This window comes from Neolamprologus brichardi, chromosome 23 (assembly GCF_056152115.1).
Source record: "Neolamprologus brichardi isolate AB-2024 chromosome 23, ASM5615211v1, whole genome shotgun sequence".
In the NCBI taxonomy this organism is placed as follows: Eukaryota; Metazoa; Chordata; class Actinopteri; order Cichliformes; family Cichlidae; genus Neolamprologus; species Neolamprologus brichardi.
The window spans coordinates 43,134,152-43,156,726 of NC_142125.1; the positions used below are offsets into that span (position 1 = coordinate 43,134,152).

At 41.6% G+C, this 22,575-nt stretch overlaps 1 protein-coding gene across 2 annotated transcripts in view; it reads left to right on the forward strand.

Annotated features, from left to right (window-relative positions):
- Positions 1-4,437: 4,437 nt before the first annotated feature.
- pudp (pseudouridine 5'-phosphatase) overlaps positions 4,438-22,575 on the forward strand; it is a 39,074-nt gene continuing 20,936 nt past the window's right edge. The window contains exons 1-3 of one of the 2 annotated variants that reach the window (XM_006802637.3): positions 4,438-4,551; positions 5,020-5,238; positions 11,548-11,777. In XM_006802637.3, the coding sequence (XP_006802700.1) occupies positions 4,482-4,551; positions 5,020-5,238; positions 11,548-11,777 (519 nt within the window). In that variant the 5' untranslated portion in view covers positions 4,438-4,481. Of the gene's footprint in view, positions 4,552-4,694; positions 4,915-5,019; positions 5,239-11,547; positions 11,778-22,575 lie in introns of those variants that run through there. The other variant, XM_006802638.3, reaches the window with a different exon arrangement.

The following is a 22,575-nucleotide window of genomic DNA, read 5'->3' on the forward strand; positions in this document are numbered from 1 at the left end:
TTTTGCTCTGCTCTTTCTCTGCTCACGCTCTCGCTGCAAGAAAATAAAAATACTCAACTTCTTTGTTTTGTTGGTGTCGTTATATTTACATTTGAAAAAAAAGTTTTCTCATGAAATCGTACTTTTCTTTAGTGCTCCTCCAAATGAACACACATTCCCAGCTCTGGGTCATTTTGACCGATTCCCCTAACTGTGCAATTTGGCACAAAGCACACTCTCTCGTTTCACCCTCACCGTCCCCCAATTAGACCTGAAATCCGTAGGCTCATTAGATCACCCAGGTTACAGAGTTATCTCATTTCCCTGCCATCTCTTTCACACTAACAAGACAAACTCTGGTAATGCAGAGCTTCCAATTATTGTGAACGATGTGGCAGTGCTGGTAACAGCAGCAAACAGGCTTTTGTCAGTAATTTGCAGCCGTCCTTCTTTGTGAAACGCTGACATGTAAGGCTGAATCCTTACTTAATAGAAACAGTTGTTATTCATCATGTCAAAGAGCATCATATCAGGAGTAAGTGAGGGTATTTAAGCCATGCAGTTAATCCCTGCAATGGACCTTTAGTGATTTCTACACCTTTACCTATGACAGAGAGCACTACTCTGTGAAAGGAGAAGAAACGTAAACAGTTATGTTCGCAGTGACAGTGAAACCTGGGGAACAGGTGATGGCCTTCTCAGTCTGCACCTGAGTGCAGCTGGATTTCTGTACTAACAGAGTTCATAACAAACACTGTGCTTGAGCATCAGGGGCTCCAGTGCACACTTGGCCCAATGGCAACTTTGGGCCACAGGTGAATGATTGAAGAGCTATCCGAGATGTACTGTCGCGTAAAGCGGAGCGCAGACGTGACAGGAGCTGAAGCAAAAACCTGGAGCTTAAGAGGAGTTCTTTGTTAGCATAAAGCGAGGACCTTAAAGGTTCTGGAAAACCAGGCAAGGAACCTGGAAAGGGGAAGCAGTTTTCTTCCCACATTGTTTACATACGGATACGGACAATGACGGCTTGTGCTTACATTGTGCGTATGACTCCATATGATCTCGACTGGGGATGTAGTTGGAGGCTGGAAGGAATACTGAGCATTTCCTGAATCCCACTGACACCCCCTGTAGCCGAGTCTGGGGATGAGGAGGCTCAGTGAGTTAACTCAGGTAGGAGAGTCTGTCAAACCTTGTCCACAGCCTTGTTACTTCCTGGATTGATTATTGTAACTCACTTCTTTTTGGTCTTACTCAAAAATCCATCCACAAGCTCCAACGCGTCCAGAACTCTGCTGCTCGTATCATCTCCAGGACCCCTTCTGTCCACCACATCACTCCTGTCCTGCAGCTTCCTTGGCTCCCGGTCAAATATCGCATCAATTTCAAAATACTCTTGTCCACATTTAAGGCTATTCATCATCTCTCTGACCTGGTTAAGATCACCGCCCCATCTCGTTGTCTCAGATCTTCTTCTTCCCTTTTACTCTCCGTCCCCCCGTCTTGCCACCATGGGGAGCCGGGCTTTCAGCTGCTCCACGACTCTGGAATTCCCGACCTCCTGATTTAAGCTCAAAACCCACTTGTACAAAATAGCTTATCCCACATAACCTCTCCACTCTGCTATTTTATTTGTTTATGTCTTATGCTTTTATGATTCTGTAAACTTCTTATGTTGCTTTTATTCTACTGTGTACAGCGACCTTGAGTGTTTTGAAAGGCGCTTTAAAATAAAATGTATTATTATTATTATTATTATTATTATTAAACCTCTGATTCAGAAGGAGCCGCCAACACAGGCAGTAATACAATCGTATTATTTCTGTTGTTTTCTTAGTCATAGTTGTTATTTTTTATACATTACACAAAAGAAAACTGAGCATGAGCCTCACAATCATCTGTTGCATTCAGTCCGATCAGTGAGGAAAGCGTTCCAGATTAAGCTGAAAGTCGGCATTTTAAACGGGATTGTCTGATTTCCAACTCGGAAAGTTGGGGCAGCCTCAAAAACTCCAAGTTAGTAATCCAAGAAGGCAGGAAGTAAACTGTAACTGTACAACGTTTAATCTGTTGTGCCTCTGTGGTGTCTTCCTGACACACTAAATAACGATGCATGGATCAGGCTATGATTGGTCTGCAGCCGAGGTTTTAAGCACAAAGAACAAGTACTGTGCTGAATTGTTCGGTGATGCAGTGATGCATGAATGACTCTACCTCGCAAGGAAGCAAAATAAATCCTGTTTTCCTTTCATTCCTTATTATTGGAACACGCTTCACTCAGAAGTGATGTCAGTTCAGTCACGTGACTTCTGAAGGAACACAGTGATGTCGAACTCTTTTCACCTGGTGGACCACATCAAGCCAGTATCACAGCAACATGTGACACCGGTCCACTGTGAAGTGTGAATGGACACAATGTGCAGAAGTTGCGCTACGAGCAGGAGGAAATATTTAAAGCCACGAAGTCGGTATTGAGCAAAAAACATATTAGTACACTCCAGGGTCAGATTACTGCAACAAACTTCTACATTTCATGTTTTCAAGAGGCAAAGCGTGAAACGGACACTGTGGACCAGAGTGTCTATTACACACTGTGTCAGGATATCGGGTTGACCACGTATAGTTGTAACGTGGGTCAGTTTTAACACTTCCAATTTCTCCAATCAGGGCTAAGTTTCAAATGATGTGACTCATCCTGTACATGCCCAACTCAGTTCTGCTATCACATGTGAAAAATCAGCACATTTTGTCAAACACAGACAATTTAACACGAAAAAAAGTAATTTGTATCCCAAAAAGTAAGTTTTTCTACTTTATTTCAACTTCTAATAGCATTATCTGCTTTGCAGTTAAACTCATCAAACTTAAATTATGTTATTTGTATGTCCATGGGGATATATTCTGTGTAGGTCTTTAGTGCTAATGTTTTAGCCGTTGGCTGTAATGTTAGCTAGTTCATGGCTTTAGGAGTCTGGGTCAGTTGTAACAATAATGCAGATGTTACAACTTACCACACTATTACTTTAACTTATATTAAACAAGTTGGGGCAACGACATCAGCAGAGAGGTTCACTGGTCACCTTTGAATATGCGGTTAATGCCATTGGCAACACAATTCCTCCACTGTTTGTGTTCCCACACATACATGATGCAGACCACTGTGTCAGAGATGGACCAGTAGGAAGTACTGGTAGTGGAAATAAATCAGGATGGGTGCAAGAAACAGATTTCCTCATCTTTCTGAAGCACTTTGCAAACCACACCAAGGTAAGCCATGATAAAAAGTAATGGAATTGCGATGCTGGTGCACAACTACGTTTTTTCAGCTTCATTGTTATGTTCAAAAGTTGGTGCAAGAGTTGTAGGTTCTAATGCCCACTGAGCCAATGAGGCCAAACTCAAGGAAGACCAACCAAAATTAATGAAATATTCAGTTGCAGAAAATTCCATAATTTGTCTTTTTTGGGGGTTTGGAATATGTTCAAAATCTAGATTTCTGCACTCTGTCACACACACACACACACACACACACACACACACACACACACACACACACACATAGCTACATAAATGGCTCTAAGTGCATTCATGTGTTGAATAAACAAAGATTACATGTTAATGTTTTGTCAGTACCCTTATTTCATTGTGTTACATTTCACCCCAGGATATGTTACAACTAACCCAGACTATGGGGTTAATTGTAACATTTCACTCTTTGTGTTTGAGGCCATACCATGCAATGGGTCATTGTGCTGCAGAGAAAATAGCTGCACTATTTAATAACCGAGACATGTAAATACTTTGCATTACATTTTGAATCCACTACCTTAAAAGAGCTCCAATTTACAGACAGAAATGTCAAAAATGTTACAACTATCCCCAGTCTCCCCTACTTTCATTCTAAGCGGGCTGGATAAGTGAAACTCGCCTTTCAGTCTGGGAGAAGAATAAAAGGAAGTGCAATCCCAACAGCAATGATCAGTTTTTCTGCATAACTAAGAAAGTCTCGTCTGCTAAATGAGAGGAGTCTGTTACCATGCTGTTTGAGCTTAAACTGAAAATAACAAACTGTGAAAAACAAAGATTTCTGTCGCTGGTTATTATCTATTACTTTTGGTCTATATCAGTGGGAAAAGCTGTAAATCTCATATATAGTCAATATTAGTTAAAAGTCCCTCACTTTTAGTGTCTTCGGCCAATTTTGGCATCAATTTGACGTCCCTGCTGTAAAAGGTTCGCGTGGACTTCATTTCCCACAAGCCATTGCTCTGGGTCATCTAAAAAGTATTCATGAGAAGACCGGATATTTTATTTAGAGAGAAATGCAGAAAGGCGTGTTATTTATAACCGGATGTTTACAATAAGAAACCGCGTGACAGCTGTCTGTGAGGGGACGTGGGTGGAAACGCGCGTTTGGCCGCTATTTGTTCCGTGACGCAAACATCTGGTTGAGTTTTGGTTGTCCTGCTCCGGCCACGCGGAACTACAGCCACAAGTGAAACATGTCCGTGTCCCACGGCAGCTACAAACCTGTGGACCGTGTCATTTTTGACATGGATGGATTGTTATTAGGTCCTGAAACGCGTTTTTATCTTCTTCTGGTCACGTTGTGTTTTAGGCGAGTGCTGAGATCCAGTCATTCACTCGAGTCGTGGGTCCACCGCAGCCCGTGGAAAAACGATGTGTCGTGTAAAGTTTATATATGATGTTGAATTCGGCACAAATCTAAACCACCAGTCTGTGCTGTCAACTTGTTTACCATAAAACAAACCAGTCTTTACACGAGTGTAAGTGAACGCAGACTCACGCTGTGATCCCACGTGTGCTGAATCCACCTCTGTAACTAAGTTACTTATACCTGCTGATACCTGGCGTTTGGCCTGTTTTAAACGGGTGCGCGGTTTTAATGAATGTTAACATCGATGACGTCATCAGGTCAGATGTTTGTTGTGTACCTGTAGGTTTGTGGTGAACAACGTGCTTCAGTTCTGCACATGCTCAGTGACATTTAAGTAAAAGCTGTTTATTTCCTCATTATAGACACGGAGCGACTTTACACCGTGTCCTTCCAGGAAATATGTGACCGCTTTGGAAAGCAGTACACGTGGGACGTGAAGACCTCAGTGATGGGGAAGAAGGCTCTGGATGCTGCCCAGATGATCCGTGATAGGCTGGAGCTCCCCATGACGGCTGAGGAGCTGCTAGCTGAAAGCAGACAAATACAGGAGAAGATCTTTCCCTCTGCTAAACTCATGCCAGGTAAACCTGACATCTGACATCATTACTGTGTTTGCAGCTTCCTCTGAGGATGCAGACGAACAGTAAGATGCAGCTGTTTGTGCTAAGCTAAGGTTACTTTATTGTCTCCTGTAGGAGGAAACTGAGCGTCCAAACGGGACAATAGCAAACAGTAAACACATTTAAACTGCCTGTCATTGGTGTGTAGGCTGTGGATCTTCACGTAGGAGTGCTGAATCACACCAGTGTGCTGCTGTAACCTCTGCTAGCTGCTCGCACACCTGTGAACACCTGCTGTCTGTGTGAATATTAGAAGTCAGAAACAGACGTGCATCCATCACATGTCCATTTGTGTCACATGACACTGGCAGTTCATAATCAAACACCAACAATTCCCTGGATTTCATCCAGAACGCCGTGTCGTAATTAAATTACTGCAGACAGGATTTCATTTGTGCTGCTAATGCTGCTAAACACAGGCTTAGTGACACACAGACGTCTGCTCTTACAGGCTGGTGCTGCTCATTGTTAAACAGGGAAACATCGCTTTAGTGGGCGGAGCTTAGTCCAGCTGCAGGTCAACACATGACAGATGTTCATGAGTGGACGAACAGCAGCGACTCTGCTAATCTTGGAGTTTTTTATACATGTCAGTAAGTAGTTTAGTTTTAGTGGACTCTAGTTTAGGACTAGAGGTTTGATCTCCTGCCAACTGTACATGTGACCCCACAGTGACACAAGAAGAAACAGGATCCATCACTGGGCACGAGACGCTTGAATCACAGCCAAACAGACTCTGACCAGTGGAGGACTTCTCTTGTGTTTTCTTAGACCGGAGCCGATCATACTGCCCATGTTACACAAGAGCTGCAATGCATTTTTGTTTCACAGCAAAAAGCCCAGTGTTGTCTCACAGAGTTGATTTCAGCACTTTCTCAGGGTTTATCGAGCCCCAACACAATGCCAGAGTTTGTTATTTAACTCACAAAAATGTGTTAAAATAACACTAAAAGATTAGACAAATAACTGCGCTCAGAGCTACTTTCTCGCTAGTTTCACTCCCTCAAGTGTCAACACGGAAAACTGTTAAATTAATAAGAAGAATTCCAATAAACAAATAAATTTTCAAATAAAAGTGTTTTTGCCTGCAGTCATTAATGCAGCTGAATGAAAACACCGTAAATGAAGCTGTAAAATACAAAGTTTCATCTGAACCATTGTTTGAATATCAAATGGTTTGTGAAATTTAAACTCAAATATTTTGAATCATACGACTTTCCTCACTTTGTACTTCCCTGAGTGCATGACAAAAGAAAAGAGACAAGACTGCAGCGAGGCAAGTCCAGCGTTATAATCAAAACTATCAACTTTAACTCGACTAGTTGAGAAAAGCTTGTTTGATCTCATTCATTTTGTTTGATGGTGAAGGTTCCCAGTGATCAGCTTTGGCCGTCTGACGCTTTTCAGCACGAGATTTGTTTCTGTTTGTCAAAAGTTTAAAAGACTTCAGACCTCACACAGTCCACATGTGCCAGGTCTCTCTTGAAAATGAGATTTTTTACCTGGATAAATAAAGGACTGATGTGGAATCAGGACACGGGTAATGGATCATGGATGCTTAGGTATGACGTTTCTATGTGGTTACAAGTGTTTAAATAGTTTTGGTGCTCAACAATTAAATCCTATAAATATACTGTCAGACCTGCAGTTGCAGACGGTGAGGAAACGACGTTCATTATTTGAAGTAACAACACCAACAAATTCCAGTTTTTGTCCCCTGCAGGAATAATGTCACAGACACAGTGGGATGTTCCCCACAGGACACAGTGTGTGGATAGAATTCAAACTAGGGATGCAACAATACCAAATTTTTCAAACCGATACGATACCGATACTTGGATCTGAGTACTTGCCGATACAGAGTACAAAAACCGATACTTCTACCACAAAATGACCACAAAAAAATTTCAAGTGAAAAATAAGCACTTCTGTTAAATTATTGCAGAGTCTCCACATTGTAATTTATCAGAATATCACTGAACTATTGGCACTGTCTCTAGGGGATGTCCCCCTAGTGGCCAATCTAAAAAACTACAACAGAAATGACAAGCCACCCTCTGATTTATGAAATAAGTTGGTATCGGTTCATGGTATCGGTTAACTTTTATGAGTATGAGTACACACACATTTTACAGTATCGGCCCCGATACCCGACACCAGTATCGGTATCGGTGCATCCCTAATTCAAACCATTACCAGCACTCTCCAAACTACGTCCTGTTCTGACATGAAGTGTTGTGTGAGATATTCAAAAAGCAGTTTGATCATGCACTATATCAAATGAGTCGTTATTACAAACATGGACATACTTTTAATATTTCTTTTTAAACAATATAAAGATTGAATTGTTTCTTGGAGAAATGCATGATCATCTTAGGCTCATCCTACTGTTTGAGAATCACTGCTCTCAATCAAACAAAGGCGACAGAAATGCTGTTACTGCACGACTCATTAAAACCAGGCGTCAGGTCCATTCCTGGACGATCTCCAGCGAGCTGTGAGCGTGCCAGATACCTCAGCCCTGGGCTCTGTGCAGATCTCGCGTGTGAAAAAGTGACACCAGATGAATGTTATTCAAAACCACATGAAATTTTGGGGCAAGTTTCTTACAATAAAATAAAGACGTCTGGAGCCGAGGGGATTGTTTCTCAGTCATCATAGTGCAGCTGAATTTGTCATGTGTGTCTTTTGACTGAAAACTAAAGCTGAGTTTTAAAATAACTTCCATCAGAAAAGTCAGGCTCTGATCTACACGCCTTCTTTAAGAGTGTAGCATCCCTGGCTGAATGATGGTCTCTTATACTGATGCTTCACAGAGGTTTTATTGGAAATGTTTTTATTGAAACATTCAGTGAAGACACCGTAAGAGCTAGGAGCAAAACAAAACCAGCAATATTAATACCATAACATCAAAGGAAACAAATTTCTCCTGCTCACATATAGCATATACATCAAATTTACATCACTCAATTCATTATATCACCTCACTAACTTACAACTACAGATAAAGGTCAAGGTTAACAACATAAACTCTATTAAACAACATTTTGATTGCATGTAACTTATTCCGTTAAAGGAAACATTAACAAACCTTGTGCCACTGTCAGCCAGCTACTAATTGGCAAAGGAAACGTACATATTTTTCACTTTAAGGCACACTATTTACCATATCCTAAAAGAAACGTTGCGCCAGTTTCCTGTTTCAAAATAAAAGCCTGGATTTCAAAATAAAACCGAAGTACCTTTCAAACAAACGTAAAAATATTTACCGAATTTAAAGGTCATTTACAAAGAGCACACAGATGTCTGGATTTCTGCACATGATCCTCAGTCTTTCTGAAGTACATATATAAAATACATATATATGTATATAAATATATAAAAGTCTATACTGGGTGGGCCATTTCTATGGATACAGCGTAATAACATGGGAATAGTTGGTGATATTAAAGTCCTGTTTGTGGCACATTAGTATATGTGAGGGGCAAACTCCTCAAGATGGGTGGTGACCATGGTGACCATTTAGAAGTCGGCCATCTTGGATACAACTTTTGTTTTTTCATTAGGAAGAGGGTCATGTGACACATCAGACTTATTGGTAATGTCACAAGAAAAACAATGGTGTGCTTGGTTTCAACGTAACACTCCTGTAGTACTCCTGTTGTACTCCTGTAGTACTCCTTCACCACCTTCTCCTAGCACAGATTGAACTAGCAACAAAAACATGGTGTTCAAAGCGTTTCGAGTGTTTCTGAGTGAAATGTTTGGAAATTCATGAAACAACCTGTTTAGCTGATCTTGCATCACGTGCCCCCTCAGTTCATTGTCTCTTGTCAGGAACCTCGTCTGTGATTATAGTTGATGCACTTGAGCTGAAGCTCGAGTCCGACATCCCAGAGCAGGAGACGAGGAGCAATCGGAAAATTCTGAAGGAATAGAAAAACAGGCAGCACGGTGGCACGGTGGTTAGCACTGTTGCCGCACAGCAAGAAGGTCCTGAGTTCAATTCCACCATCAGGTCTTTCTGTGTGGAGTTTGCATGTTCTCCCCGTGTTTGCGTGGGTTCCCTCCGGGTACTCCGGCTTCCTCCCACCGTCCAAAGACATGCAGCTTGTGGGGATAGGTTAATTGGATAATCCAAATTGCCACTAGGTGTGAATGTGAGTGTGAATGTGAGTGTGAATGGTTGTCTGTCCTTGTGTGTTGGCCCTGCGACAGACTGGCGACCTGTCCAGGGTGTACCCGCCTCTCGCCCTATGACAGCTGGGATAGGCTCCAGCGCCCCCCGCGACCCTGAAAAGGATAAGCGGAAGCGAATGGATGGATAGAAAAACAATCAGAATAACTGTTATTGTTTGGATGCAGAGGGCCTGGTTACACCTGCCTCTGAAGCTCACTGTGACAGCTCCACATCGCCTCGTCCAACAAGGCCTCTGAATATTTCCACATCAGCGGCTGTCCCTGTTGCATCCCTGTATGTGACATCAGGGGGCAGGAAACATCTCTCAGTAACTGCAAAACAGTATAAATAAATTCATGTGCTTTTGAAGGCAGCACTTTTTATAGGTCACAGGTAAAGATTATCCATGTGAAACGCATTAAATCACCACTCAGTGACCATTAAACAGACACATTTCTTCTCCTGCACAACCTGAAGTCCAAATTTCAAACTTAAAGAAAAATTGACTGTTATGCTCTTCAGGGGAATACATGTTGGGGATATTTCTTAATTAACAAGTTAAATTCATCAGTGTCCAAAGAATGGGGCTTTAAAACAATTCACATCTGTTTCTAAACCTTTTTTGTGGAATTGGAGAAAATCAATCTGTCCTTCAAAGGCATCCAGCTACGTCTGCTGCTGGCTGTGCTTCACCTGCATCAGCATTTTTACTAAGACATAAAGTGAATTAAGATTTAAAGGGAAAACATCTGAGAAGCCCTGACCTCTGTGTGTGGCCAAGCAGGCCACACACAGAGGACTTTCTGTGCCAGTCATTCTGACACACTGGTGCTGGTAACAGTCACAGCTTTGTAGCGCAGGTATTCTCCACATATGATATGACGATGAGTTTATTAACAGCCCGGAGAAAACATCAGCATATGTCTTCTGACCAAAATACATGTTGTGGATACTTATAAAGCAGTGGGGTACACGCCCCCCCATGGCGTCAATTACAGATTAAAATAGGTTCCAGACATTAGTCACAGTTAATCGTACATCTTTAATGGCTATAAGCAGACATAGAACTTCTCTTTTCTATAACACCTTCCATACAAGGTAATAAACTTCAAGCCCTCAGGGTCTCTGGGGCTAATTATAGACTCTGGTCATCTGTTGCCAGGTAGAGTAAAATATAGTGAGACACCAAATGAGTTAAGGCCTCAGGCCTGACACATTCCTAGATTATATGTGTTATATGTATTGTAAGCATGTATTGCAGTTATCCTTCTATGTTCCAGTTTCCCTCAGCATGGATCACCTGGACAGTCACGCCAGTGAAGCTTAAGACCCTTAATGAACCGAACATCAACTCAAAATAAGCACAAATATGCAACGTGTATGAAATACTTCTAACTGTACCTGTAATAAAAGTTAACATAATGGAAGGAACCTCAAATGGACATCTTCAATAAACAACTTTAATGCAACATCAATACTGTGAGAAATATTATTAGATGAAATAATGCTGTAAAGAATGTTATCAATGCAGTTATAATGATGCAGATTATATGGCAGCAATAAAAGAATTTCTGTATCTCCACAGTTTCATTGTACATGTTGCAGTTTGTGGCACCAATTTAGGACTATTCCAGTAAATTTGACTTAATTGCACTTAGAACTGCACCATAGCGGTGAAATGTGGCCTGCTTGTGTCGTTGCCTCCAACCAAAGCGGGGGCGGAGCTCAGTTCTCTCACTACAGAGTTGGAATTTAATCAGAATGTATTAAAATTATACTAGGAGAGAGAAGAGCGAGGTGTGGTTGGAAGAACGACTCATCAGCCCTTTGTGACATGCTTGGTTCAGATAACTTACAAAAAAGTGATGAAGTGCTGCTCGCCACCATTTACTCGTCTGTCTTCTTGTCACATAAGTCAGTGAACAGAGCAGCCGAGGTACAGCCGAGTGTTCCTGAGGGAGTTTCTCTGAGCGGCTCCGCTCAGCGCGCTGCTCGCCAGTGCTGCAAATGTTTTAATGTCATCCTGTAAATTGGTGAACCAGTATATTAGTCCTACATTAAGACTAATTCTGCGACGCATGTGCCACCAGGTGTGGAGAAACTGGTGCGTCATCTGCACAAGCACAAAATCCCCACTGCAGTGGCGACCAGCTCAGCCGGCGTGACGTTCAAGTTGAAGACGAGTCAACACAAAGAGTTCTTCGCTGTCTTTGATCACATTGTGCTGGGTGACGATCCAGATGTGAAGAATGGCAAACCTCAGCCAGACTCCTTCCTGGTGTGTGCCGGCCGCTTCGATCCCCCAGCTGCTCCGGAGAAGGTGAGGAACGCACGGTGCACAGCGCACAGGGCACAGGGCGCCGTCTGTTTGCTGTTCGTCATTCGCAACATTCCAGATCAAAGTAACAACAATCTCTTTTGTAACATTTGTTTTTGTTTTTTCACAAAACTCGTCAAAAATAGGAACCAAAAGTTCTTTACGTTTATAATTAGATAGTGAAACATTATTTAAAATAATTAATATTAAAACAATGTTTAAAAAAATTGTTGTTCTTAGATTTTCATGTAATAGATAACAGCAACATGACACACACACAGACAGGCACTGATACTCACTAACTCGCTGTTCTTCTCTTTAATGATCTTTGTTTCTGCTTCTGGTAAAAATATCTTTGTGTCTAATAAAGAATGATTTCAGTATGTAGAACACGGTAACGAGCGAGAACAATCCACTGAAACGTCGTCACATCAGAGGATTTCCTTTACTGTAAGTTCTCAAATTCAAACTGATAGACAAATTAAATAAATAAATCAATAAACAGTGGTTATCAATAGAAACCGCTGTTGGGCTGCTTTGTAAAAAGAATTTACAAAGGAACACATCAAATGCTGAAACAGGGCAAACGGATATTTTGAAGCCTCCTTCCTGCAACACCTTTGTGTGAGGACACTGTTGTTGTGATTACTGTGTAAATACAGTTAAGTTCAACTGAGTTGAAAAATGCTAAAAATGAACGGTGCTACTGAGGGCTGTGTGATATGACCAAAATCTCATATCCTGATATAAGACATCTATCGTCCGATAACGATATAAATCACAAAAATGTAACATTTTCTGTAACTTCTGTGAATCTCGGGCAGCTCGACTTGTGTGAAGTGTTTCCAGCTGCGCGTCATGTAGCTGGAGTCGAGTGTTTTAACCGATGCATGAAACGATACATTTTTAGACACAAGTTGTAACGGCGCCGTTTTCTTTGTGAGTATTTATTACACGGCGTGCTGCGGGGAAAAGCCTGTTCTAACGTTTGAGTCTAAGGTTTATTTTTTAGCACCTGGCGTCTTTTTCACTTCTCATCCGTAAATAATCTGCTCTTTCACGTGATTCAGTTTATTTTGAAAAGTCTCAACAGGATCTTGAGCTTTATTGTGAAAGGTTTATGTGGAACATAAACAAGCGGACACGCCGTGGTTTTACCGTCGTTGTTGCTAACGACAACCCATAAAAACAGGCGCTTGTCCGTCCGTAGTGTGGTTATATTAAATATAAGAGAAAGAGAGAACTTCAGGAAACTAATAATAACTACAGTGACATCAAAACCATGAAAAATATCGCCGTAAACTGCCGTAAACACCACCAAACAAACGATAGACGTTTTTATATCGTCATCCGATATATCGAGGGCTATTATATCGAACAGCCCTAGTGCTACTGATGGGACTTCAGCACAGGACGTGTGTGCTCAGCACAGTCCCACTAACGCTGAGCTGATTCCACACACTGGATGAAAGTCACATGTAGAAAATATGATCCCAGAGATGAAAGATGCATCTTCAGTACTGCAGTAGAAGTCAAGTCACACAACGTGAGCCCTTTATCTGGTTGTATTTAACTGCCAGTATGTCAGTCAGGAGCTTTTTATTTGCAGCTAATGTGTTCCATTTGCAGTAATGCAGACAGGACCTAATGTCAGCCGCTCTCTGCACTGACAGGCACACACATCTTCTGCAGCACTTTGATCAAAAGTGAGGAGCTTTCAGGGTTCATGGGCTGTTTAAGATATATTTCCAGGCACTCTGGAACCATTTGCAGCGTTGAGTCAGTCAAAAATAGCTGCCAAATATCTCCCTAAAAGAAGCAAATAACAGTGAGGGCTGACCTACTTTATGATAACACTCACTCTAGACCGCACGTTAAAAAACGAATCTACTGCTGATTATTACACCGATTCAATATGTGTTCAGGGGATGTTCATGCTTTAGCTATGAACCCTTCATTTGATGCAGATACAATATTACGTACATATTCATAAAAACACTACAGTTGTCTGCATGTGTGGTAGCAGAAATGCTGAGATGCTGTTTAAACGAATCATCGTTACAGTGAAACTGGATTTATCTTGGAGAGTAAACCTAAGCAGCATTTTTATCCTCAGAAAGACACATGATAATGATCACAGAATACGTGCTCAGCTGAAGCTGATTTACAGACACTGCTGGAGTAGCAGATAACCTTCAGGTTACATGAAGGCTTTTGCTGTTTATATTAGCTAACTCGACCAATCAGATGGTTCTGTGTCTCCTCTCTGATTAGCACTGGTTTTGGACAAATAGATGGAGACTGTTCCTACTGCTCTGACTGGTCCCAGAGACACAGACTCTGTAAAATAGAAGAGGTGTTGGAGTACCAGGAACCACCAGAGTCTGCGCTGCATAACTGAGTAGTGATGTTCGATTCGTGAACGAATCGTTCAATACTCGAGAATCACTTTACTGCACAACTGACTCACTGACTCATCCCTGTTGCTATTAGCAAACTAATTCCATTAGTAGAAATGTATCTAGCTTATAATTAAAATTGTGGGGAAAAAACAACAGCCAGTCTCTTAACAAAAACATTTCTGCTCTGAACTGGAAGAAAAAACCCTGAGTAGAAGCTCACATCAAGAAAACAGCTCCTCAGTTCACAGTAGCATCGCTCTGCTAACATGCTAACAGCACATTTGAGCTACTCACCCCCTCCCTCCTGTGCTGAATCGTGTCCAAATTCGTGGGCTGCATCCTCCTGAGGACCCGGCCTTCGCGGTCTATGTGGGCCGGGTCCTCAGAAGGTCGGGTAGGTCGGAAGTAAACGGCTGTGAAATTGGACGGTCCAGCCTTCTGATTAGCGTCACCGCTGTCTCGTGGAGTTCAATAAACTCGGCCGTCTGCTCCTTGCTGTCTAAAATATAACAGGACACTGGAGGAAACTCTCGACCGTCTCACACTTCTGTTTAATCAGTTTCCTGTTTGACATTTATTCAGCTGTGTGAAAACCACCCGGGGGATTAATAAAGTTTTATCTAATCTAATAACTTTAATCTCAGCCAAACCGATTTACTCACGAACAAACAAAACACTGAAAAAAGCCCAACAATAACATTTTTAGGTTGTCTAAGTGACTTATATATTACGTTTAACCTGAGCAGCGAAACTCCGCGGTGATCTGAAAATGATGTGCCGGGAGTTGTGCCGTTCTCGGCCGCATCAGTGACCCTCGAGCTCCCGGCGAGCTGTCGAGCTGGTGGGTAACAGACGTCTCCGAAAACGTCGAAGCACTTTTGCAAATATGCGATATCTTGATAAACCGAGCAGATATTTGATGTTTACACAGCTACTTTCTGAAAATATGTTAAAAGTTTATTTTGTGACCCAGAAAGATTAGTAAGAGTAATTTTAAAACTTAGTAGCGGCCGCCATTGTTGGAAACTGGAGTTTGGCTGGGCCGCGCTATGAATTCTGGGATATGGTGGGCCACGAAGGACACACCCGACCCATCCTTCAAATTCGGGGAAAAGGAGGACGCATTTGTCGGCTGCATTCAGAGGAGTCTACGAATTTGGACAGCCTTCGGCGCATCGCTGTGATGTAATGGGTCTACAAATGCGGCCTCAGGAGAATGCAGCCCATGAATTTGGACACGACCATAGAGCGAACAAATCACTCACTCACTCACCCCCTCCCTCCTGGCTCACAGCTTCTTCTTGGTTGGTAACCAATGTTAAGGCGCATTACCGCCCCTTGGCTCACAGCTCAGTGGACATTTAGATGAGAAAATAGATATTTGACACATTTAAGGAAAATACTAATAAAATAAAAATAAACAAAATAAATGTTTATTAAGCAATTTTGATAGGAAATTGCTTAATTTTAGAAATGTTTTTGCTCTTTTTTGCTCCATAAAATAGTTTTTTTTAAATCATTCATCTTAGCAGTGGGATTTACATGAAAAGAGAAACAAATTAAGTTTGAGTGAAAATGTAAATTTTTTGCATTCTCTGGTCAACTGACTCAGTGAATCAAATGACTCAAAAAACTCGATTCACTTTGGTGAGTGATTCATTAAAACTCGATTCAGTAAAAAGAATCAAATTTACCATCACTATAACTGAGCCAGAACCTTGATCAGAGAGGTGACCACAACCAAAACAATCACTCCAACACTTTCAGAGATGCAGGAACATACCAGGCCTTTACACACGGCATCCATATGGAACAAAAACCATATTACAAAGACTCTGTAGCTGCTGACTGGATGGATCACTGGTGGAAGTAATGCGAGCTGAAGGTCACCTTTGAACCCTGGAGCTTTCAGCACTGAGGAAATGCTCTTCCAACTTTTAGTTTACTTCAGTTTTTCTCTGTTTCCGTCGGTGGTAACAGGAGTCTTGTCTTTTCTGCTGGGTTGAGTTTCCAAAGTTAGCAGAGCCGCTTCCTGGTTGGGGAGGCTGTGTAGTAGCATCTAGATTTCTGTCACAAGTTTGCATTTATTATGTTGAAATTATTACCGTTTGTCAGCATCTGCACGATGCTGTTCTTCACTTGTTTCTTCTAAAATCGCTCTCATGCTGTACACGAGGACACTCAGTGGTAATTCTGCTGCTACACTTTACAGCTGAGTCTAAACGGAGTCGTCCTTTGCTTGTGAATGGATTTTATTCAGATTTTTGTTTGGACTGTCGGAAATCAGACCAAGGATGTTGCCCTTTTCTAAGCACTGCCTTCAACTAGCACACTTACTGTATTCACTTTTGTTCGGGACAGCCAGGAACAAGCGTTGAACTGGCAACATGTCCTTGGAACATAAAGGCTGTGAAAAGAAGATTTGAATGTGGAAAGAATCTTTTATGTGAAATATTTCACATTAACAGATGCCCACACACATTACTCATCACATTCAACACTAATGCAAATAATTCTCCAGGATTTTCCTGGTTTTATAGAAATGAACAATAAATGCCACTGTTGGCTTGGAAACATGAAAAGTGCAAATGAAACGAAAGCCAACAACAAAACAAACATTTTCATTCTATGAAGGGAAATATGGGTGCACTTTATGCATGTGTTGGTTGGCTACTGTAACCTGTAGCCACTTGTAACCACTCACCGCTACATATTCTACTAATGCAGTTTGTTGTGATAAACTGTGAAAACCTGAACTGTGTGCATACATGTCCTGTAGATCAGCGGTCTCCAACCTTTTTTGCGCCACGGACCGGTTTATGCCTGACAATATTTTCATGGACCGGCCTTTAAGGTGTTGCGGATAAATACAACAAAATAAAACCAGAACCAAAAAAAAAGAAGATTTATTCATAACACACGTGAAAAGACCCAGGAAAACCGAGTAAACGATCAAAACGATAACAAAATAACGCTGAAAACCGATAAAAACCCTGAAAACTATACATTTCACACCTGAGCCTCAACTCTCGCGGCCCGGTACCAAACGACTCACGGACCGGTACCGGTCCGAGGCCCGGGGGTTGGGGACCGCTGCTGTAGTTTACAGATTTTGCACCTGGGGTGTGCAATCAGCTTGTGATGTTGTTGCTCCCTGCTTTGCAGAATGAACCAGGTCTGCAACTGTTTGCAGTCAGTTGCAATAACCCAGCAACGAGTCTGCTATCAGTTTGAGAGTAAACGGGGTCAAAATTACATGCAGTGTTTTTATCATGTTCGTGTTGAGATGAATAGTGTATGCAAATCGATAATGAACGTCATTCTGCTGTCAAGAGCTTTGCTGTGAGCGTTTAGTTTGTGTTACGTTTGCAGCAACGTTGGCAGCAGGTAGGAGGAAAAATAACAAACTTCTAACAGTGAGTCAGTGACTTTGTTATTCAACCAGTTCTAAAAATAGCTGAAGCTTTGAGATGGAATAGGCAACATGTAAAATGAGCGTGCCACGCTCCTTTGAGTAATTGTACCAGAGCACTATGGTCACCGTCTCCAGGATGGAGGCCTTTAAAGCACGACTCTCATTTGGACACATGTAGCCGGTTACATGTGAGGCGTGACTGCACGTTGGCTGCTGTTGCCTGATTTGGTTTTGAAAAGTATTTTGATGCAATCACTTTTGTGTTACAGTTTATTACTCGACGTCACCATTTCTGATATGATTTATATTAAAAATAAAACAGAATTACTTTGGATTAACGTGGCAGCTTTATTGCCTTCATCAAAAGTTTGTATCTTATGTTGTCAGACAGAATTTCAAACCCACAGCTGTTTGTGTTGTTTCTGCAAATCACATCGTTTCCTGCTTTTATTTAATCAGCATTTCTCCTCATGACCCAGTTGTTACTGAACAGTGATCTCTAGTTGCTTTTGTCTTTGTTTTATGCCAATAGGAGCCTCACACATCCCCACTGGAACGAGTAAACAGTTTCCAGAAGATGCTTAAAAGAAATGATGCATAAATTAATGAAATGTGCTTATTCCATAAATTATACAATATTTATTTAGGAAATGTGTAGTTTGCCAGTCTAATTGGCTTTTCACGTGCTGAAGTAAGACACTCGTTTAGGTTGTAAACTAGTTTTCCACATTAGCATCAGATGTTCACGTTCTGCACATGCAGCATCCATAAAGGTAAAACTCTTAGCTTTAATAAAACGTCAATAAACCTTTCAGAAAGTCAGGAATAATGGGATTTTACAGCATTTTGGAATTTCTGGTCTAATTTTAAAGGTAAATTTGTGGCTCCAATAGACGCATCGCTAACTCTTCTCCCTTTAAAGCGTTTTGCTGCAAATAGGCCTGCCTGTGGCACGGTGCACCTGAGTTTTGTCATCTGGAGCCAGCCACTGTTCGAGCTGGCATTTTTCTTGATGAGATATGAAACTGCGGCTCAGAGGGGAATCGACAGAGTGTTCAGTGGAATAACGAATGATGATGCGTCACTCCCTGGCTCCCACTCCGTGACAGAGGAGAGGAGGGGGGGTTAGCGGCAGAGACGTGAGACAGAGAGTAGGAGGTAAACACAAGAAGCAGCGGTATGGTAATAGCACACGTCCAATTATCAGCTCTTTTTCTGCCCTCCTCTCAGCTCTGATGGAAAAAGCACGTTCCTTTTAGGGCGCTTTAAGATGGGAAAATCGGACAAAAAGCGAGATCTCTATCAAACACACGGACAGATGCGGACTTGGTAATATAAACATTTATCAGCTGTTGTTTGTGTTTCTAATCCTCTGAGACACGATAAAGGACAACGCTCTAGTTCCTCATATAGACGTATAGGCATATAATGTTTAGTCAGTAACATGGTGGGTAACTGTTTCAATATGGGAGTAAAAACTGTCGTCCTGTTCAGAATGATGTTTAAAAATGTCCTACAGTGGAGTTTAATGGGATCTTCCCACAGCAGAGCAGAGAAAGCCTCTCGTCCCCTCACGGTGAACGCTGCAGTTCACAGCTGAGTAATGTGGTGTCGTGTCAGAGGTCACCAAACTAAAAGAAAAGCTGCGCTGTTCTCGATGGAAACAGAAACATTTTTCACAGCTGTGAAGTAACACGGCTGATGAAACAGGAGATGTTACCGAAGGTGTGCTCGGCAGAAGCTGATTAATGAAACATGAACGTGAGCTAGTTTAACTCACAGAGCTCGTCCCCCGTTATTAATCGTTCAGGGGAGGCTTTGTACTCCAGATATTCAGATCAGGTTCAATTAAGACATAAACTTTTTTATCTGGACAGTTGGTTCGTTACTACTTTGGCAACGCTTAGCGTTCACCCGTTACACCAGCACGTCGTTCTCTGTAGAAGGGTGGCGTGAAAAGGTGCTTCAGTAGCTGAGGTCATTGTTTCTGCAGTCAGCACGTGCAGTCCCAAAGCTTTGTAGATTTTACTGTGGATTCAACTCAACACAAAAGAGTGTGTGTCATCCAGCCTGCTTTGTTGGGGTTGTGGATTCTGGTTGCACTGGTTGGATGTTTGTATCGGTGAGATTGAAGCGAAACGTCATCGGGGTGAATAAGTGATCTGCACCGTCTCACAAGGATAAAGAAGCTCTTTGTTGAACACTTTTCTTGGAGAAAGGCTCCGATCGTGTTTCCATCCTGCTGTAGTGCAACAGTGAAGCCTGAACACAGCTCCAAGGAAACTTGTTTAAAGAATGAATAAGGGCTCTCTGCACATGCCTTGAAGCTAAAGAATGTAATTACACTGAACTGAAGTGTCGTGGACTTTACTCATCCAAGCTTGATTATGATGCTTTTCTTCAGCCTTCAGTTGAACTGAAGATGGACAGATTTCCCCGAGGTAACATTAGATGTTCAGGTTCCCAGGTAGAAATGTTTATTTACAGGTGATCGCTCAGAAATAAAACTTTTGTTGATTTGACGATATCCTTTCTTTAAGGAGACAAACTACACCAGCGAAAGAACCACGCAGCGTAACGGAGCCGTCACTGTAGGGCTCAAACATGTTGGTCGTTCCTTTGTCAGCCATCTGCACATCATACATGCATGTTTTGTCTTTTAGTGTCAGTCCTCAGCAGTATTGTCTCGTCCCTGTAAAAGTCTTTAAAAGAACAATCAGTGAATAAACTACCGACTTGTTAAATTTCAAACTTCACTTCCTCCATTCTGAGGCCACTTTATCAGCTTTTGTGTTCACGTTTCATTTTTACTACAAAGATTATTTCTGAAAACATAGAAAAGCAAAAACCGTGTACAGTTTAGATGCATCCTTGTTCCGACACACCTGAATCAAACAAATGTTATCAGGCCTTTGCCAAACTTGATGGCTGCTGAGGAGGAATCCAACCATCGGATTCAGCTGTTGGAGTAGGGATGCATCTAAAAGCTGCAGGACTGGAGCCTGATTTAAAATATGAAGTGTGACAGGATGAAGTGTGATTTCAGAGGAATGAAGGCAGCACATACTATATTAGCCAAATGGCACATTCTTGCTCAGTACGACATCCCATGTGTTCCACAGTTGTATTACCTGTCAGTGGGTGGCAGGTAATACAACTGATGCTGCTCACTGCAGCTGTCTTTCATCCTTTACTTTAATCCATCTCCCAGTGTGAAATATGACATTTAAAAACAATATTCTGATTTATTTATTCATGATATGATCAACAGAGTGAGTATATGTGAGAATGTTAGAGAAAAGCACTGTATGAATGTATGTGTGATTATTATTACCTGTCTGTTTAGCAAAGGTAAACATCACAGAACGTTAAAAATAAATAAATCAAATAAACAGGGAGAATGCTTTTGTACTACGCAGGTTTTGATAGATTCTTTATCAATTAACAGCATTTTGTATTTTCTCAGATTCTCTTTAAAATTCAAAACAAAACAGAATATTAAAATTTTGATTGATATTCTTGGAAAATGTGTGAAAAATGTGCTGAAAGCAAAAACAAAATCAGTCAGATACTTTTTCCCAGCACGCTATTTCCCTGGTTGGTCAAGCTGATGGAGTACTGTGGCGACAACGCCGGGCTAACGGGCGGGTGGCGTGGACAAGTTTGTGAATGTGATAACTGAAGAACGAGGTGACATAGGAAGCTCAAATTGATACCCTGGATGTGTCTACTAAAAACCTTGGATGGGTTCGTCCTTGAGGTTCTTGAAGTGTTGTGCGGAGGCAGGCTATTGGCTGGTAGTTGGATGGGATTGCTTCATTTAGCCATTCTGGGCTAAATGAAGACTACGCTTGGCGACACACCCGCCGGGGGTCAAACTCTGGTAATTGGTGATTCTGTTCTCAGACATGTGAAGCTAGAGACACCGGTAACCATCGTCAACTGTCTTTCAGGGGCCAGAGCAGGCGACATTGAAGGAAATTTAAAACTGCTGGCTAAGGGTAAACGTAAATTCAGTAAAATCATAATTCACGTCGGCAGTAATGACACCCGGTTACGCCAATCGGAGGTCACTAAAATCAGTATTGAATCGGTGTGTAACCAAAACAATGTGGGACTCTGTAGTTTTCTCTGGTCCCCTCCCCAATCAGACCAGGAGTGACATGTTTAGCCGCATGTTCTCCTTAAATTGCTGGCTGTCTGAGTGGTGTCCCAGAAACGATGTGGGCTTCATAGATAATTGGCAAACCTTCTGGAGGAAACCTGGTCTTGTTAGGAGAGATGGCATCCATCCCACTTTGGATGGAGCAGCTCTCATTTCTAGAAATATCGACAAATTTATTAAACCCCTCAAAATATGACTATCCAGAGTTGGGACCAGGAAGCAGAGTTGCAGTCTTACACGCCTCTCTGCAGCTTCTCTCCTCCTGCTACCCCCCAAAAACCCATCTCCATAGAGACTGTGTCTGCTTCCAAAAAGACAAAAAACAAACTAAAAACCAGCAACAAACAACTTAAACATTTACAAAGAAAGAACAATACAGTATCCACATCTGAACCAAAGAGTAAAACAGTGAAATGTGGATTATTAAATATTAGGTCTCTCTCCTCCAAGTCTCTGTTAGTACATGACTTAACCCTTTAAGACCTACCATAGAACCAAGTCCGCCAGAGCTTATATTATATGTTTACATGCTGTGGAGCCATTTTTGGAGCATTTCAAGTTGATATACATCAATACAACCATTACAGCCCAAATTTTAATAATATGTCTGCATTAAGTGCATAGTAATTACATAAATTGCAAAAAAGTGCAATAAACTACAAAAAAATTGAAAATCGTTTTTGTTTTTTTAACATATATTTCTAGTTAGAGAAATTTAAGAGGCTTATCCCTCAAAACTGTAAATACAAAAAAGTTGCACAAAATAGTTTCCCACCACAGGAAATTTATTTTGAGTGTCTCCATAGTTTTATTTTTGAA